Here is a 27670-nt window from a genome sequence, read left to right on the forward strand (position 1 = left end):
TGAAACATCAACAAATACCAGTAAAACATCAACAAATATCAGTGAAACAACAACAAATATCAGTAAAACATCAACAAATATCGGTAAAACAACAACAAATATTGGTAAAACATCAACAAATATCGGTAAAACAACAACAAATATCAGTGAAACATCAACAAATATTGGTAAAACAACAAAAAATATCAGTGAAACATCAACAAATATCGGTAAAATATCAACAAATATTGGCAAAACATCAACAAATATCGGTAAAACAACAACAAATATCGGTAAAACAACAACAAATATCAGTGAAACGTCAACAAATATCAGTAAAACAACAAATATCAGTGAAATATCAACAAATATCGGTAAAACATCAACAAATACCAGTAAAACATCAACAAATATCGGTAAAACATCAACAAATATCGGTAAAACATCAACAAATATCAGTAAAAGGCACAGTTATTTACATTAAAAAATAAAAAGTATTGCAAACTAAGATATTTGTAAAACATAGAATTTAAATCGTGCAAATGACATGACAGATAAACATCATGGGATAAATAGTGTGAAGAATAAATAACATAAGATATTCAGATCTCTGATTCTGATTCTGATCTGGGCAAACACATGTGGGGTCACCATGGAAACTGTGGACAAACCCACATGGGATCCTTCTGGGACCCACATGGACATGCTGGCTGGGCAGGTCCAGATCCAGGTCCAGGTCCTTGGGTCCAGGTCCGGGTCCAGGTCCTTGGGTCCAGGTCCTTGGGTCCAGGTCCCGGTCCAGGTCCAGGTCCAGGTCCAGGTCCAGGTCCTGATCCTTGGGTCCAGGTCCAGGTCCTTGGGTCCAGGTCCAGGTCCAGGTCCTTGGGTCCAGGTCCAGGTCCAGGTCTGCAGAATGCGGATGAAACGGGGCGGGAGTCTGGAGCCGAATATTCAAATCATCCTCGGACGCTGATTGGTCGCCGCCCGGATCGTCACTGAGCTCCATCGTCCCCGGTGTCCGCTCCAGTTTTGGGTAAGGACCAGTCCCGGTTTGGAAGGAGCCCGGATCTGCTGCCAACGGAGCGGGACCCGGATCAGGATCAGGACACAGGCGGGTTCGTGTGAGTGCGCTTCCCGCCTCTGAGGATGCTGAGCGTAAAAATGGAGGGACACGAGCATCCGGACTGGAGCGGCGGAGGATTCTACGGAGACACCGAGGTCCGGGACCGGGATCGGGATCAGTAGGAACCCCGTAATCTAGTCCTGGTTTAGACAGAACAGGGAACAGAACTAAAACTGAGCTCATGAACATGTTTGGATTTAACTGGTGGTGCGTAAAACTCCATCCAAGACCATTTATCTACTTTAAAACGTTAGATTTTTACACAGATAATATGTTTATCTTTATTTAAGACTGTTTTTATAGATTATTTTAGACTAAACATGTCATGGAATTACCGTTAACTAAAATATAATGAATGGCAGTGTTAGAAAAAAAATCTATTTTTACGCAAAAAAAAAAAAAAAAAAAAAAAAAAAAAAAAAGTCGAAATCCAGCATCAGAGGAGGATTAATTAAGAATAAATCCAAATTCATGAAGGCAGTTCATATTATTTGGGTCTCGTTTTTGATCAATATATTGTTAAAACTAAATATGGACACAGACTAGTTTTATAATTACGCACGAATAAGGCTCATAAATCCACTGATTTCTGACTCAAAACTGTTTTAGTTTTGTCACAATAAATTAGATTACGCATTAAAATCAAGACTGCGAATAATGACGTTTATTAAGTCGATTATTTATTGATGGATGTGATAATTAATTTGTGGTTTATTCATTATGTCAAGATTTATAACATGAAGAGTGTGTTAGTGTTATTTTTCGCGGCAGCAAAACAAAACATATTTTATTTTTCTTTAGGCCTGATGTTAGAAAATAAAATAAAATAAATATATTAACTTTCCCATTTGAACAGCTAAGTTTAATTTCGATAGCCTAGATATATTGATTTGATTAGCTGTTGTAATTGTAATAAAAAACAAAAAAGTTTAAGCTTAAGTGAAACTATTTAATAGATGCAAAAATAAATTAATGAGTAAAATTTATCCATCATTAAATCTCTTTTAGATTATACACTAACATTAAGCAAACAATTTGGAATAAACACAAAAATATTGTTTTAATAATTGGCTTTGAAGTGAAAAACTGATTAACCGTTAAAATGAAGACGTACATTTATCATAAAAAGGCAGATTATCTTTTAATTCCTTCAAATTAATGCAGGCCTGACGGGAATTTTATGTGTAAAAATAATAATCTAAAGTGAAACAGACTAAATAGATAATTGAAATAGTGATTAAACATTCACTTTCACATGGTTTATTTCAGATAATTTTATACGAATGGAACAGATATTTAAATAAAAATAAAAATACAAAATAAAAATACAAAACTTTAATCAGTGTCTACATTTTTATGTCATTTTATTTTCTTGGAAATGAAAGGAAGTTAAAGAGGATTCATTATCAACAGGATAAAGTGGTTTAGAAGATGGATGGATGGAATTAGAAACTAAAATAAGCGCTTTAAGAAACAGAAAAAAATCACATAAACCTGTAAAGACTGTTTTTTTTGTTTGTTTTTTGTTTTTTTTTAATTAAACTGCATCTACATTTTTACTTCATAAGAGTATATTTATGCCAAGTTTCTTTAAGTATTTTTTTCCCCAAATGTTGTGATAATATAAGTCGAAATGTATCCATAAAAGTCTTAGAATGTCTCAGAATAATCCACAAACACAGCCTAAAAAAAACCCTAAACCTGAGTCTAAACCCTGGGTTTATTCATTAGGTCTGAGTTTAACCCTGACTCTTACCCGGTTCTGTTCCAGGTCTACCCGGGTCCGCCCAACATGAACCCCGGTCTGTCCATGAACTGCATGAGCGGCTACATGAGCGCGCCCGCAATGACCGGCGGAGGCCACATGAACGCGCCCTACGTCAACCCGGTCGGGGTCAACCCGTCATCCATGTCCGGGGGGGTGGTGTCCCAGAGCCCGGCGGCCGTGCAGGTGCAGGTGGGCACCGGGATGAGCCCTCCTCCTCCCCCTCCTCCTCCTCCTCCGTACGGGAACGTGATGAGCCCGGTGTACGCGCAGACCTGCAGCCTCCGTGCGCGCGACCCCAAACCTTACCGGCGGAGCTACACGCACGCGAAGCCGCCGTACTCGTACATCTCCCTGATCACCATGGCGATCCAGCAGTCCGGAACCAAGATGCTGACCCTCAACGAGATCTACCAGGTGACCTTAGCCCCATAAGCACTGGGTAAAAGCATCTGAAAGGATGGACCACCATGTCCTCCAGTTAACCCTTTCATGCATGAATTATAAGAACCTTAAGATTTTTTTTTTTTCCTGAGTGTTTTTATTCCTCTTTAGGCATTTAAAAAACAATGCAATTGAAAAAAAAAAAAAAAAAAGTATAAACTTATTTTTCATGCATTAGCAAAAATGTCCTCTCAGCTGGACACCATGTATTTAATTTTTGAAGCAAAGAAACATTTACTGATATACTGTGTGAAGACTATGAAATAAAAACATGTTTAATGCAGCTAATCTGATGTTTTCTCACATTTGAAGATACTGTCATACTAGTTATTACTCACTTCATGGAGATAATATGCAAAAAAAAAAAAAAAAACAACACCTTTTTGTTAAAAAAAAAAAAAAAAAAAAAAGACTGTTAATTACCGTTTAATAACAATATCAAGCAATTTTTTTATACTTAAACATATCACTGCAGATTAGGTTTATGAAGAACAGCAAATTTACAATAATGATATGAATTACAGTGTATGGGATGATGCATAAGTGTCCAGTGTGTTGGCTGATATGGAACTAAAACAACAAAACCCATGAATATACAGGGTGGGGAAGCAAAATTTACAATATTTCGAGGCAGGGATTGAAAGACAGTGTATGACCAACTAGTTTATTGAAAGTCATGAGAATTTATTTGCCACAAGAAAATGTACATAATAGAAAATGTTTTTCTTCTATGTGTCCTCCTTCTTTCTCAATAACTGCCTTCACACGCTTCCTGAAACTTGCGCAAGTGTTCCTCAAATATTCAGGTGACAACTTCTCCCATTCTTCTTTAATAGTATCTTCCAGACTTTCTGGTAATAGTTTTGCTCATAGTCATTCTCTTCTTTCCATTATAAACAGTCTTTATGGACACTCCAACTATTTTTGAAATCTCCTTTGGTGTGACGAGTGCATTCAGCAAATCACACACTCTTTGACGTTTGCTTTCCTGATTACTCATATGGGCAAAAGTTTCTGAAAAGGTATGGATAATAGTGTTAGGTATGATTATGACATCAATATATTAGTAGTAGTAGTAGTAGTAGTAGTTTATTCAGTCATGACAACACCAAATATTGTACACAGTATTGACATTTCACGCAAAAGAAAGAAGAATAATCACAAAATCAAGAATCACGTGTTGAATAATGACTGAAAAGGTATAGGCAGAAGCAGACTGCTTATCAAGGCCTATCCTATGTTACAACTTTTTAGGCTACCAACCTCCAAAGAAACAACAACAACAGATAATTAATCGCATTTATAAGCTTCAAAAATAGCTTTACAAACCATTTTCTTAAAAACCAAAAAAGGATTACATGTTTTTAAATTTATGTTGGCATCATTCCAAAATTTAACTCCAATAATGGACACACATCTCCTTTTCATACCTTTTTTAGCTTTTTGTACAGTAAATTTGCAAACACCTCTGAGATTATATGGAATGTCCTGAATTGAAAAGAACCTCTGTATTGGGTCAGGGAGCATTTTTGATTTTGCTCTGAACATAATTTGCATTATTTTATAATAAAAGAGATCATAAAATTTCATCACATAAGAATTTAGAAAAAGTGGCTCCATGTGAGCATAATAATCAGCCTTATTGATAATATGTATAGCTCGTTTTTGCAGTTTTATTATTGAATTTATGGTGGTTTTGAAGGTGGATCCCCACAATTCCACACAGTAAGTTATATAGGGAACAATCAATGAGTAATAGATTAAATGCAAGGCCTTGGAATTCAATACATTTCTAGATTTATACAGGATTGCAAGTGATTTTGAGATTTTCCCTTTAATGTATTCAGTGTGTTGTTTCCATGTTAGCTTTTGATCAACGACAACTCCAAGGAATTTAGTCTCAGAAACTCTTTCAATATCAACATTACAAATTTTTAATTTAACATTACAATCACTTGCATTTAAATTCCCAAAAACCATAAATTTTGTTTTCTTAACAAATTGTTTGTTTTCAAAACAACTGACGTAGCGCCTGCTGAGAAAAAACAACTAAATGTTCATTGTAAATTTTGCTTCCCCACCCTGTACAAAAGAACAGCTGTAGAAGAACTGTCCACTGGAGTGACCATTATGCATGAAAGGGTTAAACAGAGAAAAAACTCAGGTAGTGGTTTTTGGATCCATGGGGGACAGTCTTAAAATCAGCAAACAGCTCCAGTCACTTCAGTTCAAAACCTCAGACCAGGTTCAGGAATCTGGGTGTAGTCATGGATTCAGACCTGAATTTTAAAAACCACATACAAACAGGGCCGGACCGAGACTCATTTTCAGCCCTGGAGTTTCATACCTCAGACCGGCCCACTTTAGATCACGACCAATTATTATTAACCCTTTCATGCATAGTGGTCACTCCAGTGGACAGTTCTTCTCCAGCTGTTCTCTTGTATATTCATAGGTTTTGTTGTTTCAGTTCCATATCAGCCAACACAGTGGACACTTATGCAACATCCCATAATACACTGCAATTCATACCATTACTATAACTTTGCTGTTCTTGATAAACCTGATCTGCAGTGACATGTTTAAGTGTAAATTAATTGTTATTTGTTAGACAAAAAGAGTTGTTTTTTTGCATATTATATGAGGTAATAAGCAGCATTGGAGTATGGTAAAATGTGAGAAAACATCAAATTAGCAGCCTTAAAAATGTTTTTATTTCATTGTTTTCATTTTGCTTTCTGATATTGGGTTTTAAATACATATTTCTTTACTTAAAAAATTAAATGCATGGACATTTTTGTAACTCCATGAAAAAAAAAAAACTTGATCACAATTTTTTTTTTATGCCTAAGGAGGTATAAAAACACTCCAGAAAAAAAAATCTTGTCTAAGGTTCTCATAATTCATGCATGAAAGGGTTAAAATCCTGTAATTCTAACCTTACATGTTAGGTCCACACACTGTTCTGCAAAGCCTGAGACAAACAGAGCAGTAGAGAGACTGATTTTTTTCAGAGCTTACTGTGAAAAAAATCAGCCACTTGCGGTTTGTTCCATCTTTGCTATTGAAAACTTTTGGTGTAGTGATATTAGGGGTTTGACGAGGATGATAAGAAAAAAATGTCTGTATATCCTGTGACTGAGGGCGAGCAAAGCAATCAAAGCTAACAACAGACTCCTGTTCATCTGTGTCATTTGTGCCTAGTGGTTCAGGGTTGTGCTGCTGAGCTGCTCCTCTGTCATCAGTAGACTCTGCTCTCCCTTTCACACTTCCTCCAGTTTCCCTAGACTCTCCTGCACCTGGATCACAATAAAAAATAATATCTACAGACATTTGGACTTACTTAACCAATTAAGATATTTACATTGGCTAAATATGCAGGCTTATTTAATATTACTTAATGCTATTGCCTTTCAGTTGTGGGCTTTGTGTATTTACTGTCTCACTTTTAATGATCAAAAATAGAACAGGTCAGGACTATGGTTTGGGTCTAGAAAGTGGTTTTACTGGAACTAATGCTTGTTCACACAGTCTGTTCCAACAGCTCACCTTTTCCTTCCATCCTGACAGGAACAATCCCCTCATCACTACTGGCTCCTGGCTCTGCTTCTGACACTAAAGCACAGTTTAAAAATGCTCAGAATTGTCAGCACAAATCTTCTATTTTCAAAGCCTTGGTGTCAGTTTCATTCATGTAGTGCTGAATCATCTCAGATACCTTTCATACTGAACAGGCCTACACCATACTCTTCATTGGAGCCTATTTCTTCTAATCCTCTTCCCTCTCTGAGCAGTCCTACCTGCCCACTCTGGACTTGTGGGCTCATGGCTGCTGTCTGCTGCTGGATCTGCTTTCTGACTGAGGAGCTACAAGACAAAGTTTCCCAGTTCTGTGGCCTCGCATCAGACTATTATTTAAATTACATAACGTTATGTTCCACGCCACAATGCCACATAATTCACTGACTCCATAATTAACTAATTTTAAAGGTGGTTTACCCGGTTCATCGTCCTCATTAGTTGTTTCCAACCGGGAGGTCGTTTTTGTGAAAAAGTTGCAGATTTTGGCACATTTGGCTGCGTTTGCTTCCAGAGCTTTCCTCTTTTTAATTCTTGCCTTCTCCACACCACCCTTGCTCTTTCTATTATCCATGTTTCAAACAGCAAACACAGCTGACCATCCACAGCCTACAGAGCACAGATCATATATGCTCCACAGATACAGGACAGAGCTACTAACTGTATGCAAGGACATGTTACGTCACGGTGTGTCTGCAAAAAAAAAAAGGAAGAAAAAAAAAAATAGCTTGCTAGTACAGGGGGTGGGGCCCAGGAACAGGGGCTGCAGCTTACATGATCAACCCAGTGCTATGACTGAACACCCCCCCCCCCCAAAATAAATAAATAAAATATTAAATATATATTTAAAGTGAATTCCGGCCCTCGCGGCCTAAATATTATACCGGCCCACCGGGAATTGTCCCGGTCCTCCCGATTAGCCAGTCCGGGCCTGCATACAATTCCAAAGTCAGCTTACTATCACCTCCAGAATATTTCTAGGATTAAAGGACTGATGTCACAGCAGGACCTGGAAAAACTGGTCCATGCATTTATCTTTAGTCCAGTTGATACTGGAACAGGATCTGCTCTGGTCCGCCTAAAAAGTCTAACACACGACTGCAGCTGATCCAGAATACTGCTGCTCCAGTCCTCACCAAGACCAAGAGAGTGGACCACATCGGTCCAGTTTTCAGGTCTCTACACTGGACCACATCAGTCCAGTTCTCAGGTGTCTACACCAGACCACATCAGTCCAGTTCTCAGTCTCTACACTGGACCACATCGGTCCAGTTTTCAGGTCTCTACACTGGACCACATCAGTCCAGTTCTCAGGTGTCTACACCAGACCACATCAGTCCAGTTCTCAGTCTCTACACTGGACCACATCAGTCCAGTTCTCAGTCTCTACACTGGACCACATCAGTCCAGTTCTCAGGTCTTTACACCGGACCACATCAGTCCACTTCTCAGGTCTTTACACCGGACCACATCAGTCCACTTCTCAGGTCTTTACACCGGACCACATCAGTCCAGTTCTCAGGTCTCTACACTGGACCACATCAGACCAGTTCTCAGGTCTTTACACCGGACCACATCAGTCCACTTCTCAGGTCTTTACACCGGGCCACATCAGTCCACTTCTCAGGTCTTTACACCGGACCACATCAGTCCAGTTCTCAGGTCTTTACACCGGACCACATCAGTCCAGTTCTCAGGTCTTTACACCGGACCACATCAGTCCAGTTCTCAGGTCTTTACACCGGACCACATCAGTCCACTTCTCAGGTCTTTACACCGGACCACATCAGTCCACTTCTCAGGTCTTTACACTGGACCGCATCAGTCCAGTTCTCAGTCTCTACACTGGACCGCATCAGTCCACTTCTCAGGTCTTTACACCGGACCACATCAGTCCAGTTCTCAGGTCTTTACACCGGGCCACATCAGTCCACTTCTCAGGTCTTTACACCGGACCACATCAGTCCAGTTCTCAGGTCTCTACACTGGACCACATCAGTCCAGTTCTCAGGTCTTTACGCTGGACCACATCAGTCCAGTTCTCAGTCTCTACACTGGACCGCATCAGTCCACTTCTCAGGTCTTTACACCGGACCACATCAGTCCAGTTCTCAGGTCTCTACACTGGACCACATCAGTCCAGTTCTCAGGTCTTTACGCTGGACCACATCAGTCCAGTTCTCAATCTCTACACTGGACCGCATCAGTCCAGTTCTCAGGTCTTTACACCGGACCGCATCAGTCCACTTCTCAGGTCTTTACACCGGACCACATTGGTCCACTTCTCAGGTCTTTACACCGGACCACATCAGTCCAGTTCTCAGTCTCTACACTGGACCGCATCAGTCCACTTCTCAGGTCTTTACACCGGACCGCATCAGTCCAGTTCTCAGGTCTTTACACCGGACCACATCAGTCCACTTCTCAGGTCTCTACACTGGACCACATCAGTCCAGTTTTCAGGTCTCTACACTGGACCACATCAGTCCAGTTCTCAGGTGTCTACACCAGACCACATCAGTCCAGTTCTCAGGTCTCTACACTGGACCACATCAGTCCACTTCTCAGGTCTTTACACCGGACCACATCAGTCCACTTCTCAGGTCTTTACACCGGACCACATCAGTCCAGTTCTCAGGTCTCTACACTGGACCACATCAGACCAGTTCTCAGGTCTTTACACCGGACCACATCAGTCCACTTCTCAGGTCTTTACACCGGACCACATCAGTCCAGTTCTCAGGTCTTTACACCGGACCACATCAGTCCAGTTCTCAGGTCTTTACACCGGACCACATCAGTCCACTTCTCAGGTCTTTACACCGGACCACATCAGTCCACTTCTCAGGTCTTTACACCGGACCACATCAGTCCACTTCTCAGGTCTTTACACTGGACCGCATCAGTCCAGTTCTCAGTCTCTACACTGGACCGCATCAGTCCACTTCTCAGGTCTTTACACCGGACCACATCAGTCCAGTTCTCAGGTCTTTACACCGGGCCACATCAGTCCACTTCTCAGGTCTTTACACCGGACCACATCAGTCCAGTTCTCAGGTCTCTACACTGGACCACATCAGTCCAGTTCTCAGGTCTTTACGCTGGACCACATCAGTCCAGTTCTCAGTCTCTACACTGGACCGCATCAGTCCACTTCTCAGGTCTTTACACCGGACCACATCAGTCCAGTTCTCAGGTCTTTACACCGGGCCACATCAGTCCACTTCTCAGGTCTTTACACCGGACCACATCAGTCCAGTTCTCAGGTCTCTACACTGGACCACATCAGTCCACTTCTCAGGTCTTTACACCGGACCGCATCAGTCCACTTCTCAGGTCTTTACACCGGACCACATCGGTCCACTTCTCAGGTCTTTACACCGGACCACATCAGTCCACTTCTCAGGTCTTTACACTGGACCACATCAGTCCACTTCTCAGTCTCTACACTGGACCGCATCAGTCCAGTTCTCAGGTCTTTACGCTGGACCACATCAGTCCAGTTCTCAGGTCTCTACACTGGACCACATCAGTCCAGTTCTCAGGTCTTTACGCTGGACCACATCAGTCCAGTTCTCAGTCTCTACACTGGACCGCATCAGTCCACTTCTCAGGTCTCTACACTGGACCACATCAGTCCAGTTCTCAGGTCTTTACACCGGACCGCATCAGTCCAGTTCTCAGGTCTTTACACCGGACCACATCGGTCCACTTCTCAGGTCTTTACACCGGACCACATCAGTCCACTTCTCAGGTCTTTACACCGGACCACATCAGTCCACTTCTCAGGTCTTTACACTGGACCACATCAGTCCAGTTCCAGTCTCTACACTGGACCGCATCAGTCCAGTTCCAGTCTCTACACTGGACCGCATCAGTCCAGTTCCAGTCTCTACACTGGACCGCATCAGTCCAGTTCTCAGGTCTACACTTGCTCCCTGTCTCTCACAGAATAGACTTTAAACTCTCTTGCTTCATATAAACCACTGAATGGTTTAGGCCCAGAATACGTTTACATTCCATTTTACATGTACGCATTTGGCAGACACTTTTTTCCAAAGCGACTTACAGGGAAAACCAATCAAATCACTCAATCAGTCAAATTTTATTTATATAGCACCAGATCACAACAAAAGTTCTCTCATGACACTTTATTTATAGACTTGGTCCAAACCAGACTCTAAGCCAATTTACAGAAACCCAAAATCCATCAGAGACCTTCTAGTCCAGTCTGAACCCTCCAGACCTCTCAGGTGGTCTGGTGCAGGTCTGCTCTGGGTTCCCAAAGTCAGAACTAAACATGGAGAATCAGCGTTCAGTTTCTATGCTCTGTATATGTGGAACAAACTACCAGAAAATACCAGGTCTGCTGAGAGTCTGAGTTCTTTTCAGTCCAGGTTCCAGACTCACCTGTTCACTGCTGCCTTCCACTAAAAGGCTTTGACTTTTTAAATTTCATATTCCACTGGTCTACAAGGAAAATGCTTCCAGAATAAAAGTACCGTATTTTCCGCACTATAAGGCACACCTAAAAGCCTTAAATTTTCTCAAAAGCCGACAGTGCGCCTCATAACCCGGTGCGCCTTATATGTGAACTACGGAGCCGCCCACCCCATTTTCTCCCGTTGAAGAAGCGCGCATTTTCATTTCCATTTGTGTGTGCCTGTGTAAAGACCCCAACATGGCTCCTATCAAGAGACACGCTTACAACGCAGAGTTAAAACTGAAGGCTATCAGTCACGCAGTTGAACATGGGAATAGAGCAGCAGCTCGGGAATATAACATTAACGAGTCAATGGTGCGGAAGTGGAGGAAGCAACAAGATGAGCTGCGCCAAGCAAAGAAGACTAGACAGAGTTTCTGTGGGAACAAAGCAAGATGGCCGCAGTTGGAGGACGAACTCGAACAGTGGGTTGTTGAACAGAGAGCAGCAAGTAGAAGTGTTTCTACTGTCACAATTCGAATGAAGGCAATAGTGTTTGCACGCAAACTTAATATAAGTGAATTTAGAGGCGGTCCTTCTTGGTGCTTTAGGTTCATGAAAAGACGGAATCTCTCCATCCGTAATGAAATTTTACCACATGAGAGTCACTGATAAAGAAAAATCCAGTCAAAAATGCTGGTTGGCTGAACTTTCCAAGATACAGCCTTGGGTCAAAATGTGAAATTCAAGAATTAACGAGAGAATGGGTTTGACTCAAAAGGAATATTTGTCTCAAAGCTACAAGATCTACTTCCAAACACTGTCTGCACATTAGAATACATTCACTTTACAGGTGTTTAGACTTTATTTGGGGAAAGATAAAGTACAAGTAATTTGTGTTTGGATTTATTATAATTTCATGATGCATATGCAATTTCATGTTAATTTATTTCAGAGTAAAAATATACAGTGTATTTAATTTGTGATTTGTGTTAAAAGTTGAGCTAAAATGAGCCATAATGAATGCTAAGATTAAGATAACTACGTTTCCCATGAGGCTTAGCATTACCCATAAGGTATAGGAAATTTTCACGGAAGTAGATGTGTATGCCACGAGTTGTGAAAGTTGTATGGTTTTTTTTCCAAGTTGCCGTACGCAGTAAATGGATGCGTATTTTTAAACCGAGAGTCTCACTTCGTTATTTTTGGACGTCATTTGGATAATTACAACAACAGGTTCTATTTAGTGGAAGATTTATAAAACTATTCTATAAATGTACATAAACCAACATATATGTGTAATAACACTTAATCATATACCTTGAAAACATCAGCAAACCGGCACTTTTGTCATTTATTTTCTAATTAATCTTATTAAAATAAGTAACATTTAGCACATTTAATGTCTGAAGCAAATGATTTCTAAAAAAAATTGTAGACCAGTGTTCTCTTTCAAAACTCTGCACTGCAACTCGTACTTTAATATGTGTGTGTTTTTATATTTTTGGGTTTTATGTGTTGTTTTCTTACTTGCTGTTTTTAACCCTTTCATGCATACAGGGGACAGTTCTTCTCCAGCTGTTTTCTTGTGTATTCATGGGTTTTGTTGTTTTAGTTCCGTATCAGCCAACACAGTGGACACTTATGCACCATCACAAACACTGCAGTTCCTACTGTTACTGCTGTTCTTGGTAAACCTGATCTGCACTAACATGTTTTAGTCTAAATCCGTTGCTAATTGTTATTAGCCTGTAATTAACAGTTGTCTTAAACAATTTTTTTTTTTTTTGCAAATTATCTCCATGAAGTGAGTAATAACTAGTATCACACTCTCAAAAACCGAGGTACCAGCTTGTACTTAAAAGGGTACTAATGCTTGTCTCTGGGGGTGTACTTTTTTGAGAGACATTTCTGTACTCTTTCGAAATGGTCCATTTTTGTACCTTAAGTACTTTACATAGAAAGAAAACTCTCATATAGTTGATAATGCCATGATGTTTAAAGTTTGAGCCGGTGGACTTATTGAGAAAAAAAACAAAAAAAATAACAGCATAGGCAAGCTACGACATCAAGACATGGAGGTGTGAATGAAAACTGGATAAAACAGAGATTATGGCAATAATCAGAGGTTCTAATAAGTGAAATAAATTATTAGGCTATTACACTGGTCAACAACAAATTTATTGTTTCAGTTTTTTGAGCTGATTTCGGATCATTTTGGTGTGCTGAATCCAAAAATCACATTCATTTTGCTCAATCAGGTCAACTTTCTCAACTATGCTACATATAGGCTTTTTAACATTTTTGCTTACATTTATGGGCATTTTCACATCATATGATACAAAATTCTTTCATATTTCTTGCAACAAACGAGTTCTGAAGATTTTACTTTTGCCAATTTATGATTAATGGTTCTTTTAATATTACAGGTGAATGAAATGGCTTGGACTAGAAGATCTTGCAAAAATAAGTCTGACATATTCTGCTACATCTGCGGTGAATACACCATTGTACTTAACAGGCACAATGGTGAAATGATTTTTTTTTCTCTTAAAACCTATTTTGGGTGAGAACTGCATAAAAAATCAGCTGATAAAGTCATAAAAATGTAATCAATTTTGTGAGTAGATCAAATTTTTCCAAATCAAATTAGCAAAAAAACCTGACCTGACTGAGAAAAACAGATGTCATTTTTGGATTTAGCGGTGCAAAACGGTCCTAATTCAGTTAAAAAAAACCTAGACAACTTGCAAAAAACATTTTTTTGTAACCCAGTGTTATCATTGAGCTAACTGGGCTATTAAATTAAAACACAAATGATTATTAAATATAATACAGAGTAATTACAGTATGATATATAATAAATAATGCACTAAGCCTAATTATACTTCTCTTTTTTCTTTTGTTCAGACCAGATGTAGCTTTTTTAGATGTTACCTGCTTGACAGTTTCGACTGTGACTCCAGTCTTCCTCAGAAGCGTCATCTGACATCAAAAAAAGCTATACCTTGTCTGAACAAAAGAGAAAAGAGAAGTATAATTACATAAACAGAAGACAAAATGAACGTCTTGAGCCTCCCTAAGCCTAATGTTTGAACTCTAATTCGTCCTACTGTTCAGTTCTCCTAGCCTACAGCCTATTCTCATGGTCTACACACAGTTTTTAATGCCGCAGGGTACCTTATAGTACACATTTGTACTTGACAGAACTTTGGACCCTTTTTCATAGCCTAAAGACCAATAATGTACTTTTGAGAGAACATTCTTAAAAAATGTACTTACAGGTACATAAATGTTCTGATCTCATACCTCTATTTTTGAGAGTGTAGAGTATGTTAAAATATGAGAAAATATCAGATTAACAGCATTAAAAATGTCTTTATTTCATAGTTTTCACACAGTTTATCACTTTCTGATGATGGGTTTTAAATACATGTTTCTTTGCTTCAAAAAATAAACACATGGTGTCCAGCCGAGTGGACATTTTTGTAACTCCATGAAAAATAGGTTCATAAAAAAATTTCAATTGCATTGTTTTTTTCATGCCTAAAGAGGAATAAAAACACTTAAGAAAAAAATACTGACTACACTGTAAGTCCGGACTTTGTATTTACTAAAATGCTTTAATTACAATGCACTTAAACGATTTAAGTTTTATTACATTACTATAAAATGTTCAGTATATTCTACTAATTTGTAGACATAGTCGAAAGTACAAAAAAGTTTAAGTTGAATGGATTTAAATCACTCAGTTTTAGTCATGACCACACCTTTTTATCTCTGCATTGCATTGTGGGTATTGGGCATGTTGTTGAAAATGTGTTATTTGTCTGTGCAAGGGTTCAGCAGGGTTCTGGTGTTAGTGTTCATTTTGACTTAATGCATGTAGGTTAATGTTTATTGGCCTTTTTGTGTTTGTTTTTGTATTTTTGTAGAGCTGCACCATGAGTCAGAACCAGAGGCGAATATTGCCTTTACTGTTCAACTATGGTCATGTTAATACAAAGTACAACTTTAAGCCTTACCAAATTAAAAAACACTGTTTGACCTAGCTGATTATATTGACATAACCTTGCCTAAATCTCTAACTGTGCTACAATAAGTTGAAAAATTAAACAAAGCAATTTATACTGCTATAAGTTTAATTTAGATCAACTTGGAATTGAGTACAATGAACTGATGACATTAACCCTTTCATACATGAATTATGACAATCATAGCCAAGATTTTTTTCTTTCTTCTTGATTTTATCCCCCCTTAGGCATGAAAAACAGCAATTGAGGTTTTATTTAATGAAGTTAAAAAATGTCCATGCGTTTAATTTTTGAAGTAAAGAAACGTGTTTAAAACCCAATATCAGAAAGTGAGATAAAAACAAATGAAAAGATTTTAGTCCTACTAATCTGATGCTTTCTCACATTTTAACATATTCTTACTCACTTCATGGAGGTAATATGCAAAAAAAAAAAAAAAAAGAAACAAAACTTTTTGTCTAACAAATAACAATTAATTTACACTAAAACATGTCACTGCAGATCAGGTTTATCAAGAACAGCAAAGTTACAGTAATGGGATGAATTGCAGTTTATAGGATGATGCATTAGTGTCCACTGTGTTGGCTGATATGAACTAAAACAACAAAACCCATGAATATACAAGAGAACAGCTGGAGAAGAACTGTCCACTGGAGTGACCACTGTGCATGAAAGGGTTAAGTTAAGGATTATACAAAACAATTGACATTGCAACAAATTTTAAGTTAAATGAACTTGGCATTTAGTGTGATGTACATCAAATAACAGTTCCATTCAAATCAAGCTTTTAAGTTTAATACACTCAAGTTTCCATTACTCAATACTCAAATTTTTTAAGGCAATGAGTTACCTGAGATTGTTTAAGTAAACTCAACTATCTGGTCTTACAGTGTAAGGTTCTCATAATTCATGTATGAAAGGGTTAATCACCTTTTACATGTTATATATATATATATATATATATATGTATATATATATATATATATATATATATATATATATATATATATATATATATATATATATATATATATATATATATATATACACACACACACACACAGGGTGGGGAAGCAAAATTTACAATATTTTGAGGCAGGGATTGAAAGACAGTGTATGACCAATTAGTTTATTGAAAGTCATGAGAATTTATTTGCCACAAGAAAATGTACATAATAGAAAATGTTTTTATTCTATGTGTCCTCCTTCTTTCTCAATAACTGCCTTCACACGCTTCCTGAAACTTGCGCAAGTGTTCCTCAAATATTGGGGTGACGACTTCTCCCATTCTTCTTTAATAGTATCTTCCAGACTTTCTGGTAATAGTTTTGCTCATAGTCATTCTCTTCTTTCCATTATAAACAGTCTTTATGGACACTCCAACTATTGTTGAAATCTCCTTTGGTGTGACGAGTGCATTCAGCAAATCACACACTCTTTGACGTTTGCTTTCCTGATTACTCATATGGGCAAAAGTTTCTGAAAAGGTATGGATAATAGTGTTAGGTATGATTATGACATCAGTATATGTTTGGTTTCAAAACAACTGACGTAGTGCCTGCTGAGAAAAAACAACTAAATGTTCATTGTACATTTTGCTTCCCCACCCTGTATATATATATATATATATATATATATATATATATATATATATATATATATATATATATATGTGTGTGTGTGTGTGTGTGTGTGTGTGTGTGTGTGTGTGTGTGTATATATATACATATTTTATTTTTTTTTAGAACAGCACATTTGTTACAAAAATAGCTTATTCTCTACATATCAAATGTACATATGAAAAATATTAGCAATAAACAATATTTTATAAGTGCTTATTTATAATCATGTATAGAAAGAAAGGAGAGAAGAAAAAGAGGACAGGAAAGATAGGAAAAAAAAAAGAAAGTAGCATGCCAACTCATACCAGGGGTGTTAAAGTTCAAAGTTCAGATGAATACACCAAGGGAAGCACAGACTTCAACAATCCTTATTGCCTTTTGCTTTTCAGAGTGCTGAATAGAGAGAATGTTTTGTTTAAAGTTATTATAAAATGCAGTAAAGCCTGTTTTTTTTGCTGAGTATTTACACCAGTGAAGATGGAATTTCGATAGTAAAATTAAAAGATTTATTTCTTTTATCATGTTTTAAATGTGTTTCTTTTTCCCTGTGTGAAGCCCCTTGCATTGCCTTGTTGCCTATGTTCTGTGTAAATAAACTTGTCTTGCCTTCCCAGTGGATCATGGACCTGTTCCCGTTCTACCGGCAGAACCAGCAGCGGTGGCAGAACTCCATCCGACACTCCCTCTCCTTCAACGACTGCTTCGTGAAGGTCCCCCGGTCCCCAGAAAAACCCGGTAAGGGTTCCTTCTGGGCCCTGCATCCGGACTCGGGGAACATGTTCGAGAACGGCTGTTACCTGCGGAGACAGAAGCGCTTCAAGTGCGACAAGAAGCCGGAGAAGGAGGCGGGGGGAGGGGGGGGGAAACCGGGCACCGACGGCGGCTCCGGTACCGGCTCCCCCCAGTCCTCCTCCTCCTCTTCCATCTCCACCTCCTGTTCCCCGTCTGCCGGTCCGGACCTGAAACGGGCCGAACCCCCCTCGACCTCCAGCCCCGCCCGCGTGCCCTCTCCTCTCACGCACGCGCAGCACCTGTTCCCCCATCATCCCCATCATCATCATCATCACCATCACCCGCTGCTGCTGCACGAGAGCGCGCACCTGAAGCCGGACCACTACCACCACTACCCCTTCAGCCACCCGTTCTCCATCAACAACCTGATGTCGGAGCCGGTGCTGCCGTACGGGGGCTACGGATGCCCCGTGTCCGGCCCCCTGGTCAAACCCGGACTGGACCCGGCCCACGGAGACTCCAACAACTACTACCACGGCGTGTACTCCAGACCCATCATGAACGCGTCCTGAAGCACCGAACCCCTGGACCTGGACCTGGACCTGGACCGGGACCTGGACCTGGACCTGGACCGGCTGTACATTTGTAAATGTGTTTTCTAGTGTTCCAGTGTGTGTGTGTGTGTGTGTGTGTGTGTGTGTGTGTGTGTGTGTGTGATAAAAGTCTTTATATGAACATCATTTCTGGGTTTTCAGGTGTTTTTATTATTGAATTCACACAGATCCACATTCTTAGTTCTGCACCAGGTTCGGGGACTTTTACGCACCTGGACACCTGCACATATTTACTCCTGTTTTTAAGAAGAAGAAGAAGAATTTTATCTGGGAAATCTGACACCAATACACAATGTCTTAAAAACACACTGCGTTATTTTGAATGTTGTACTACACTGTAAAAATAAAAAATAAATAAATAAAAAAAACGGCATTATTCCGGCAGCAGGGGTGCCGAAAAAATACTGTACAATAACCATCTCATAAAAATACGGTAATTTTCCATAATTAAAATACAGTTTTTTGTCCTAACTTCACATGAGATTTTGCTTTTTTTTTTTTTTTTTTTTTTTTTTTTAACTTTTTAATGTTTAACCCTTTCATGCACAGTGGTCACTACAGTGGACAGTTCTTCTCCAGCTGTTCTCTTATATATTCATGGATTTTGTTGTTTTAGTTCCATATCAGCCAACACAGTGGACACTAATGCATCATCCCAAACACTGACATTCAGACCATTTTTTTTGGATATTATCTCCATGAAGTGAGTAATAACAACTACTACTAATAATAATAATATTAATAATAATACATTGCATTTGTAAGGCGCTTTTCATGGTTCTCAAAGACACTTTACATACAGTGTAACTAGTATTCAGAGTATGTTAAAATATATGAATATGTTAAAAAATGTTTTTATATCATAGTTTTCACATAGAATATCAGTAAATACACGTTGCTTTGTTTCAAAAATTTACTGCATGGTATCTGAGTCGACATTTTTGCAGCTTAATGAAAAATAAGTTCTTAAAAAAAAATTAATCGCATTATTTTTTTCATGCTTAAAGAGGAATAACAACAGGACAAAAACATCTTGATTAAGGTTCTCATGATTCATGCATGAAAGGGTTAATAAAGAATATTTACATGTATTAAAACAATCAAATTACCTATAAATATACATAGAAATAATTTTCAGTGAGACTAAGCTGTACAATCCACAGATAAAAACTGTATTTGGACAGTTTATCAGTGCTTATACATGTTATACATTCACAAAAATACATTTGTTCAACATTTTTGTTGTGAAACCTCCTGTAATTACACAAGATATTTGTCAATTAACAAACAAGTCTTGTTAAACTTACAGAACAAATACCTCTTTTACGGTTAATTGTCAGTAATTTTATCTTGTTTTATTTTTTTTTTTTTTACAGTATTAAACTTTAAATTAACAGTTTAATCTCATAAATAGAAAATAAATGTTTGTGAAATTATGATACATTTGCAAATGTATTTTAACTGTATTTTTCTGTGAAAAAAGAAAAAAATTGTTTAAAAAAAAACAGAAATTTTATAGTTATTCACAGTTACAGTTTCTTTCATGTTATTTTACATTTGACGTGAAAAATCCCAGTCTATTTTTGTCATTTCATTGACATTTTCCTGTATATTAAAATACAGGAAAATCTGTCAAATAAACAGTGAAAATTCTGTTAAATTACAGATTTTTTTTTTTACATTGTATAATTATATAAGAATAATACAAAATTATATACTAGAAATAGGGCTGTGTATTGGCAAGAATCTGGCGATACGATACAAATCACAACAGTAGGATCACAATACAACATATCACGATATATCATGATACTGTTAAAAAGGCATTTTTTTCTTTGTTTTTCTAATAAAAATGATTATTTACTTGAAGAATTTAATTACACCAGAAGTATGCACAAATACTAAACACATTTTTATTCAATCAGAAAAGGGTCTAATGCTATATCACAAAATGTTCCTGTGTTAAAACTTAAATTATGTTTTTCAGACATTACAGTTTTAAATCCTGTTCAAATGTTCATATTCTATTAGTTCAGAACTAACATCAGAACATTTTTTGTGCAATCCCAACAAAGGAACTAACAGTATTTAATGAAAGGGTGTTAAATAATAATAAATCAAATCTAAACAAAGAAGAAAAACAAAAAAACAAAAATGAACCTCCACAATATCTGCATTTGAATAAATACCTAAAAATATTGATACACCGCTTTTTAATATTGTTACAGTATTGTGACGTGAAATATCCCAATATATTATAGAAATGATATTTTCTTACACCCCTAATTAGAAATATTACTTTAAGACATTTTCTCCTTAAACTGATACAGAATAAAATCACTAGAATGCAGGAAATTTACATGGTTTGATGCTCAAGCTTTTTTTTTTTATAAATAAGACAAAACATATAGACCATTTAGAGAACAGTTCCAATAGAAATAAGCACTAAAAGGAACCAGGACTTAAAATACTTAAAGCTGTATTTGCTGCCTTTTATAATTGTAGATTAAAAATGCACCAATAGCTACAACATCTGCATATCAGGTTTGACTTTAACCTGCTGGAATAAAACTAGATTCAAGATTTAAGAATGTTTATTGTCATTAAAACTATAGAGTAAGAACATTTTTCTTAGAGGTAGTTCTTGGTTAGTTACGAACAGAAGAAAAAATATAATATCAAACCTGCTGGAGTGAAACTATGCTGCATAATTTGGTGAAAATCATATTGCAGTTTTAATCTATTTGGTTTTTGAAGGAAAATGCACATATAAATCATTTACAAAAGTCTAACACGAGCCTAAAAACTACAAAACATGACAAAAAAACCCAAAACTAAATCCTTCTGAGTTTGGACCTTCAAACCGGAGCTTTTTGAGTTTATTTAATTGCTCTAATGTTGCAGCAAAGTCATCCCACAGGTTTTGTTTTGCGGGAATATTATGATTAAATACAACATTATATAAGATGTTTTTAACTGAAATTGAAGACAAAGACACGCCGGTTAGATAACACTGGGTTACAAAAAAAGGTTTTTTGCAAGTTGTCTAGGTTTTTTCAACTGAATTAGGACCATTTTGCACCGTTAAATCCAAAAATGACATCTGTTTTTCTCAATCAGGTCAGGTTTTTTTTTGCTAATTTGATTTAGAAAAATTTGATCTTCTCACAAAATTGATTACATTTTTATGACAGTTGATTTTTTTTATATAGTTCTCACCCAAAATAGGTTTTAAGAGAAAAAAAAAAAAACATTTGATCTCTTGATTCCTGTTAGGTACAATGGTGTATTCACCTCAGATGTAGCAGAATACGTCAGGCTTATTTTTGCAAGATCTTCTAGTCGAAGCCATTTCATTCACCTGTAATATTAAAAAACCATTAATCATAAATTGGCAAAAGTCAAATCTTCAGAACTTGCAAGAAATATGAAAGAATTTTGTATCATATGATGTGAAAATGCCCATAAATGTAAGCAAAAATGTTAAAAAAAAAAAAAAAAGAAAAAAAAAAACAATATGTAGCATTGTCCAGAAAGTTGACCTGATTGAGCAAAATTAATGTGATTTTTGGATTCAGCACACCAAAATTATCCTAAATCAGCTCAAAAAACTTAAACAATAAGTTTGTTGTTGACCAGTGTAATAAATCCCACACAGATCCAAGAGTAAAATGATTAAAACATATTTGCTCTTCAGAGATAAATGTCAGCCAATTAAACGTTAAAATGCGTAATTCTTTGTCATTGTGTTTTGTCTTTTATGTTAAAAGTGTAACCTGAAAAAATATCCAATAGTAAAGTTAAGACGTCAGTCACGCATAGAAAGGAAATCCAAAGCAAATAGAAAAATATAGAGCAGAAATATGAATTATCTAATTTAAAATAGTGTAATAATAAAGTACTTTAATTCATATTATAACATGATTTGAGAAGAAAAACTCCAGTTAAAACACCCTCAGATGCACAGGAGGACGGACTGTTATTGAACCATTTTCTGCAGATTTATTCTTAAACTACGCTGCATATCAGAGGCAGATATGGACTTTTTTCCACTACATTTCCTGGAACTTTTATCTGAAAAAGCTTTATGATTTGATGCAGTAAAGCTAATACACTAGAGTTGCAGAGGTTATACTTTTTCTTACATACAAAGAAGTACTTTTTACTCCCGTACATGTTTCTAATTTATAGCTACTTTGAACTTTTTACATGGAAAAACATAATATGATCACATGATATGATACATCCTTACTTAAAAATAAATTGCCTTTAAGCTAAAAAGCACCCAATTCTAATTAAATAACAAAACTAATGGATCAAAAAAACTAAAGAAGTCAGCATGACCTAAAGGGAAGTTAAGTACCAGAGGTGGAGGAGTTAGTTTTTTCTGATTAATCTTCAATACTGTACTTTTTCCTCTACTACTATTTCTGAAAACGCTGTAAAATGTCCCACTTCACGTGCAAAGCAACTGATCTGTGAGCATCATTTTAACCCATAAAGACCCAAACATCCACCAGCAACCAAACCCATCTACTGATCTAAACTGTTTAATACCTGTTGATCCACTAATCCTATCAATCCATGTAAATAATTGGTGTAAAATACAGTTCATCTTTTCATGGTCATCAGATATGACCCATTTGGACGTTCAGAGGCTCCGTAGTTACCGTGGAAACACCATCATCTTCTACAACATTGATTCACCAGTAAAACCCATGGAGTTGGATCAATGACAGTGGATGGAGACACTACTTTTATATTCAGTTATTGATATCTTTGCAGAGAAACTCAATTTATCTTTGTATTTTTTCTGTTTCCGATATAATAACAATCAATTTTAAACTGAATTTTAATTAGCATCTACATGGTCTGTGAAATAAACTTGGGAAAATACCAGATTTTACCGGATAATATCAAAATAAATGGTGATAAATTGCTTTTTATGTTCAGTTAATGATACATTTTGCTTAAAATGTCATTTTTTTTCCTCAGTTTTCTGTTTTGATGAAAAAACCTTTGAATTTACTCCGAGCTTTCATGATCATTAAGTAAAATATAGAAACCTTTAATAACTTCTAAACCACTAATCCTATTAATCCATGTAAATAATTGGTGTAAAATACAGTTCTTCATCTTTTCATGGTCATCAGATATGACCCATTTGGACGTTCAGAGGCTCTGTAGTTACCGTGGAAACACTGTCATCTTCTACAACATTGATTCACCAGTAAAACCCATGGAGTTGGATCAATGACAGTGGATGGACACACTACTTTTACATTCAGTTATTGATATCTTTGCAGAGAAACTCAGTTTTTCTTTAGTTTTCTCTTTTTCTGACATAATAACAATCAATTTTAAACTGAATTTTAATTAGCATCTACATGGTCAGTGAATTAAATATGGGAAAATACCGGATTTTCACTGAAAATAATACAAAATACAGAGGATAATATCAAAATAAATGGTGATAAATTGCTTTTTATGTTCAGTTAATGATATATTTTGCTTAAAATGTCATTTTTTTCCCTCAGTTTTCTGTTTTGATGTAATAACCTTTGAATTTACTCTGAGCTTTTATGATCATTAAGTAAAATATAGAAACCTTTCATAACTTCTAAACCACTAATCCTATTAATCCATGTAAATAATTGGTGTAAAATACAGTTCTTCATCTTTTCATGGTCATCAGATATGACCCATTTGGATGTTCAGAGGCTCCGTAGTTACCGTGGAAACACCATCATCTTCTACAACATTGATTCACCAGTAAAACCCATGGAGTTGGATCAATGACAGTGAATGGAGACACTACTTTTATATTCAGTTATTGATATCTTTGCAGAGAAACTCAATTTTTCTTTGTATTTTTTCTGTTTCCGATATAATAACAATCAATTTTAAACTGAATTTTAATTAGCATCTACATGGTCTGTGAAATAAACATGGGAAAATACCAGATTTTACCGGATAATATCAAAATAAATGGTGATAAATTGCTTTTTATGTTCAGTTAATGATACATTTTGCTTAAAATGTCATTTTTTTCCCTCAGTTTTCTGTTTTGATGAAAAAACCTTTGAATTTACTCCGAGCTTTCATGATCATTAAGTAAAATATAGAAACCTTTAATAACTTCTAAACCACTAATCCTATTAATCCATGTAAATAATTGGTGTAAAATACAGTTCTTCATCTTTTCATGGTCATCAGATATGACCCATTTGGACGTTCAGAGGCTCTGTAGTTACCGTGGAAACACTGTCATCTTCTACAACATTGATTCACCAGTAAAACCCATGGAGTTGGATCAATGACAGTGGATGGACACACTACTTTTACATTCAGTTATTGATATCTTTGCAGAGAAACTCAGTTTTTCTTTAGTTTTCTCTTTTTCTGACATAATAACAATCAATTTTAAACTGAATTTTAATTAGCATCTACATGGTCAGTGAATTAAATATGGGAAAATACCGGATTTTCACTGAAAATAATACAAAATACAGAGGATAATATCAAAATAAATGGTGATAAATTGCTTTTTATGTTCAGTTAATGATATATTTTGCTTAAAATGTCATTTTTTTCCCTCAGTTTTCTGTTTTGATGTAATAACCTTTGAATTTACTCCGAGCTTTTATGATCATTAAGTAAAATATAGAAACCTTTCATAACTTCTAAACCACTAATCCTATTAATCCATGTAAATAATTGGTGTAAAATACAGTTCTTCATCTTTTCATGGTCATCAGATATGACCCATTTGGATGTTCAGAGGCTCCGTAGTTACCATGGAAACACTGTCATCTTCTACAACATTGATTCCCCAGTAAAACCCATGGAGTTGGATCAATGACAGTGGATGGACACACTGGGTTTATGTTCAGTTAATGATAGATTTAGTTAAAAATGTCACTTTTATCTTATAACAATCAACTTTAATCTGAGCTTTTAGGAACATCTACATGGCCAGTAAATTAAATATGGGGGAAAAAAAACAGATTTTCACCATGACCATCAGATTAATCTTTATGTCTGAGTATAAAAGTGACAGAAAATGGTTCAGACCAACTCCATGTCCAGCAGAGGAAGAGGAGGAAGAGAAGAAGAGGAAGAAGGAGAGGAGGAAGTGGAAGAGGTATAGGAGAAAGAAAAAAAGGACAAATGGGAGGGATAAGAAGAAGAAAAAGAGGAGGAAAAGGAGGGAGAAGAAGAAAAAGAGGGAGACGGAGGAGAAGAAAATGAGGAGAAAGAAGAGGGAGAGGAAGAAAAAGAGGAGGAAGAGGGGGGAGAAAAGGAAAAAGAAAAGAGGAGGGAGGAGAGGAAGAGGAAAAACAGGAGGAAGAGTTGGAGGAGTAGGAAAAAAATGAGGAGAAGGAGAAAGAAGAAAAAGAGGAGGAAAAGGAGGGAGAAGAGGAAGAAGAAAAAAAGGAGGAAGAGGAGGGAGGGAGGAGGAGGGAGAAGAGTGGGAGGAGAGGAAGAAGAAAAAGAGGAGAAAGTGGGGGGAGAAAAGGAAAAAGAAAAGAGGAGGGAGAAGAGGACGAAGAAAAAGAGGAGGAAGAGTTGGAGGAGTAGGAAAAAAATGAGGAGAAGGAAAAAGAAGAAAAAGAGGAGGAAAAGGAGGGAGAAGAGGAAGAAGAAAAAAAGGAGGAAGAGGAGGGGAGGGAGAAGAGGGGGAGGAGAGGAAGAAGAAAAAGAGGAGAAAGTGGGGGGAGAAAAGGAAAAAGAAAAGAGGAGGGAGAAGAGGAAGAAGGAAAAGAGGAGGAAGAGTTGGAGGAGTAGGAAAAAAATGAGGAGAAGGAAAAAGAAGAAAAAGAGGAGGAAAAGGAGGGAGAAGAGGAAGAAGAAAAAGAGGAGGAAGAGTTGGAGGAGTAGGAAAAAAATGATATCCAATGGAAAAGTGACTAGAGACCAGGACATGTAAATACGCGGGTGTGGGTGCGTTGTAAACGACTGTATGTTCGATTCTGATCAGCGTGGAAACAGGAAACAACTACAGTCATATGTCATCTTCATCTTCAAAAACCAGATGGTAAGTTTCAGAAAAACCAGGTGTCCACTAGAGTCATGAGTCAAGGTCAACAGCGGACATCTGCAATTCAGTCAACAGCAGTTAACCCTTAGTGGTCTGAGCCTATTCTAGCCATTTTGAGTGCTTTTGATTTTTGCCTTCATATACTATATACAGAAATATTTCCTATGTTTACTATACTCATGTTTGGTATCTTTTATAACTTCATCTATCTCATCTGCCTATTAGTTTTTTCCCTTTAACCTACTATATCAACACAAAAGGCCAAAAAACACACCAAAAAAATATAAAATCCGATTTGAAAAATGTATATAATTTATTGCATAAATAAGACAAAGATGCTTAACGAACCTTTTCAAAGACTTTAAAAGTGAATATTGGTTCCAAATGTTTGGTATATAAAATTAAAATTGTAATAAATTAAAACTATACTCAAATATTTGACATAAAAGCAGATCTTTACATAGGTGTTTTCACTGGTTCCCCACCCGTGGTCCTCCCGGTTTCTGCATCCGGTTCAGGTGGGGGTCATCCTCACCCTTACCTGTAATACTAATGCAGTCTGTGGATTAGAATATACAGATTCAGCCAGTTTTTTCCATTTTGAAAAAGGACAAAAATTTACGAAGATATGGTCTGAAATATAACGCCCCCCCACCACCACCTCATTTTCATACTTTTACTCACGTTTGTTTGCTCCGGGTTCAAACCATCATATCTCCGGTTGTATCGGTGGTATTTCAGTTCCGCACTTTCCAATGCAATTGTCCCCAGTGGTCTACGTGACTTCCGACACTACGACGTGTTGAAAATGTCATGTGATTGAGTCACAGGGCCGTGACCGTGGACCCCTAAGGGTTAAAACCCCTTTAGCCTTATCGGCCCACCGGCGGGCCTAAAAAATGATATTAATATTCATCTACTATAAAAATATAATAAATCAGGACAGTGGATGTTTTTTTCAACTTTTGCTCAAAGTTTAGACCCTAATGTTAGTAAAAGTACATCAAAAGTGTATTTTAGTGCAAACTTTAATGTTCAAACATGATTTTTAATCTTTGTGGGGTGAAATATACGCTATTAAAAATCTCCGACATGAGCAATTAATTTATGCATATCATCGTCAATCCAGCCAAAAAAAAAACCAGGCGAGGATAAAAAATTCTAATTTCTCTTTTAGTTTGTTCCAGTTTACTCAGGCAGAGTAATAGATACAATATTTTAGACAATGGGACTAGATTCTGTGAGCTCTGTAAATGTCCACAGACACCGAGAACATCCATATGAACCTTATTACTGTGAAGGAATTCTTCATTT

The 27670-nt window shown here is 36.9% G+C and overlaps 1 protein-coding gene across 1 annotated transcript; it reads left to right on the plus strand.

Moving 5' to 3' along the window:
* The first annotated feature begins 1125 nt into the window (after window positions 1-1125).
* On the plus strand, window positions 1126-18273 carry LOC115415262 (hepatocyte nuclear factor 3-beta-like). The gene is made up of 3 exons (XM_030128774.1): window positions 1126-1197; window positions 2874-3284; window positions 17584-18273. The coding sequence occupies exons 1-3, from the start codon at window positions 1126-1128 to the stop codon at window positions 18271-18273; spliced, it is 1173 nt and encodes a 390-aa protein (XP_029984634.1).
* Window positions 18274-27670: the final 9397 nt, after the last annotated feature.

The sequence above is a fragment of the Sphaeramia orbicularis genome, chromosome 24, assembly GCF_902148855.1.
Source record: "Sphaeramia orbicularis chromosome 24, fSphaOr1.1, whole genome shotgun sequence".
NCBI lineage: Eukaryota > Metazoa > Chordata > Actinopteri > Kurtiformes > Apogonidae > Sphaeramia > Sphaeramia orbicularis.

Bases quoted from the DNA above. Each gene is read 5' to 3' on its own strand.
- LOC115415262 (XM_030128774.1), top strand. From the start codon at position 1,126: ATGCTGAGCGTAAAAATGGAGGGACACGAGCATCCGGACTGGAGCGGC. The intron at 1,198-2,873 runs GTCCGGGACCGG...GTTCTGTTCCAG, and splicing joins GATTCTACGGAGACACCGAG to GTCTACCCGGGTCCGCCCAA. The intron at 3,285-17,583 runs GTGACCTTAGCC...TTGCCTTCCCAG, and splicing joins CCCTCAACGAGATCTACCAG to TGGATCATGGACCTGTTCCC.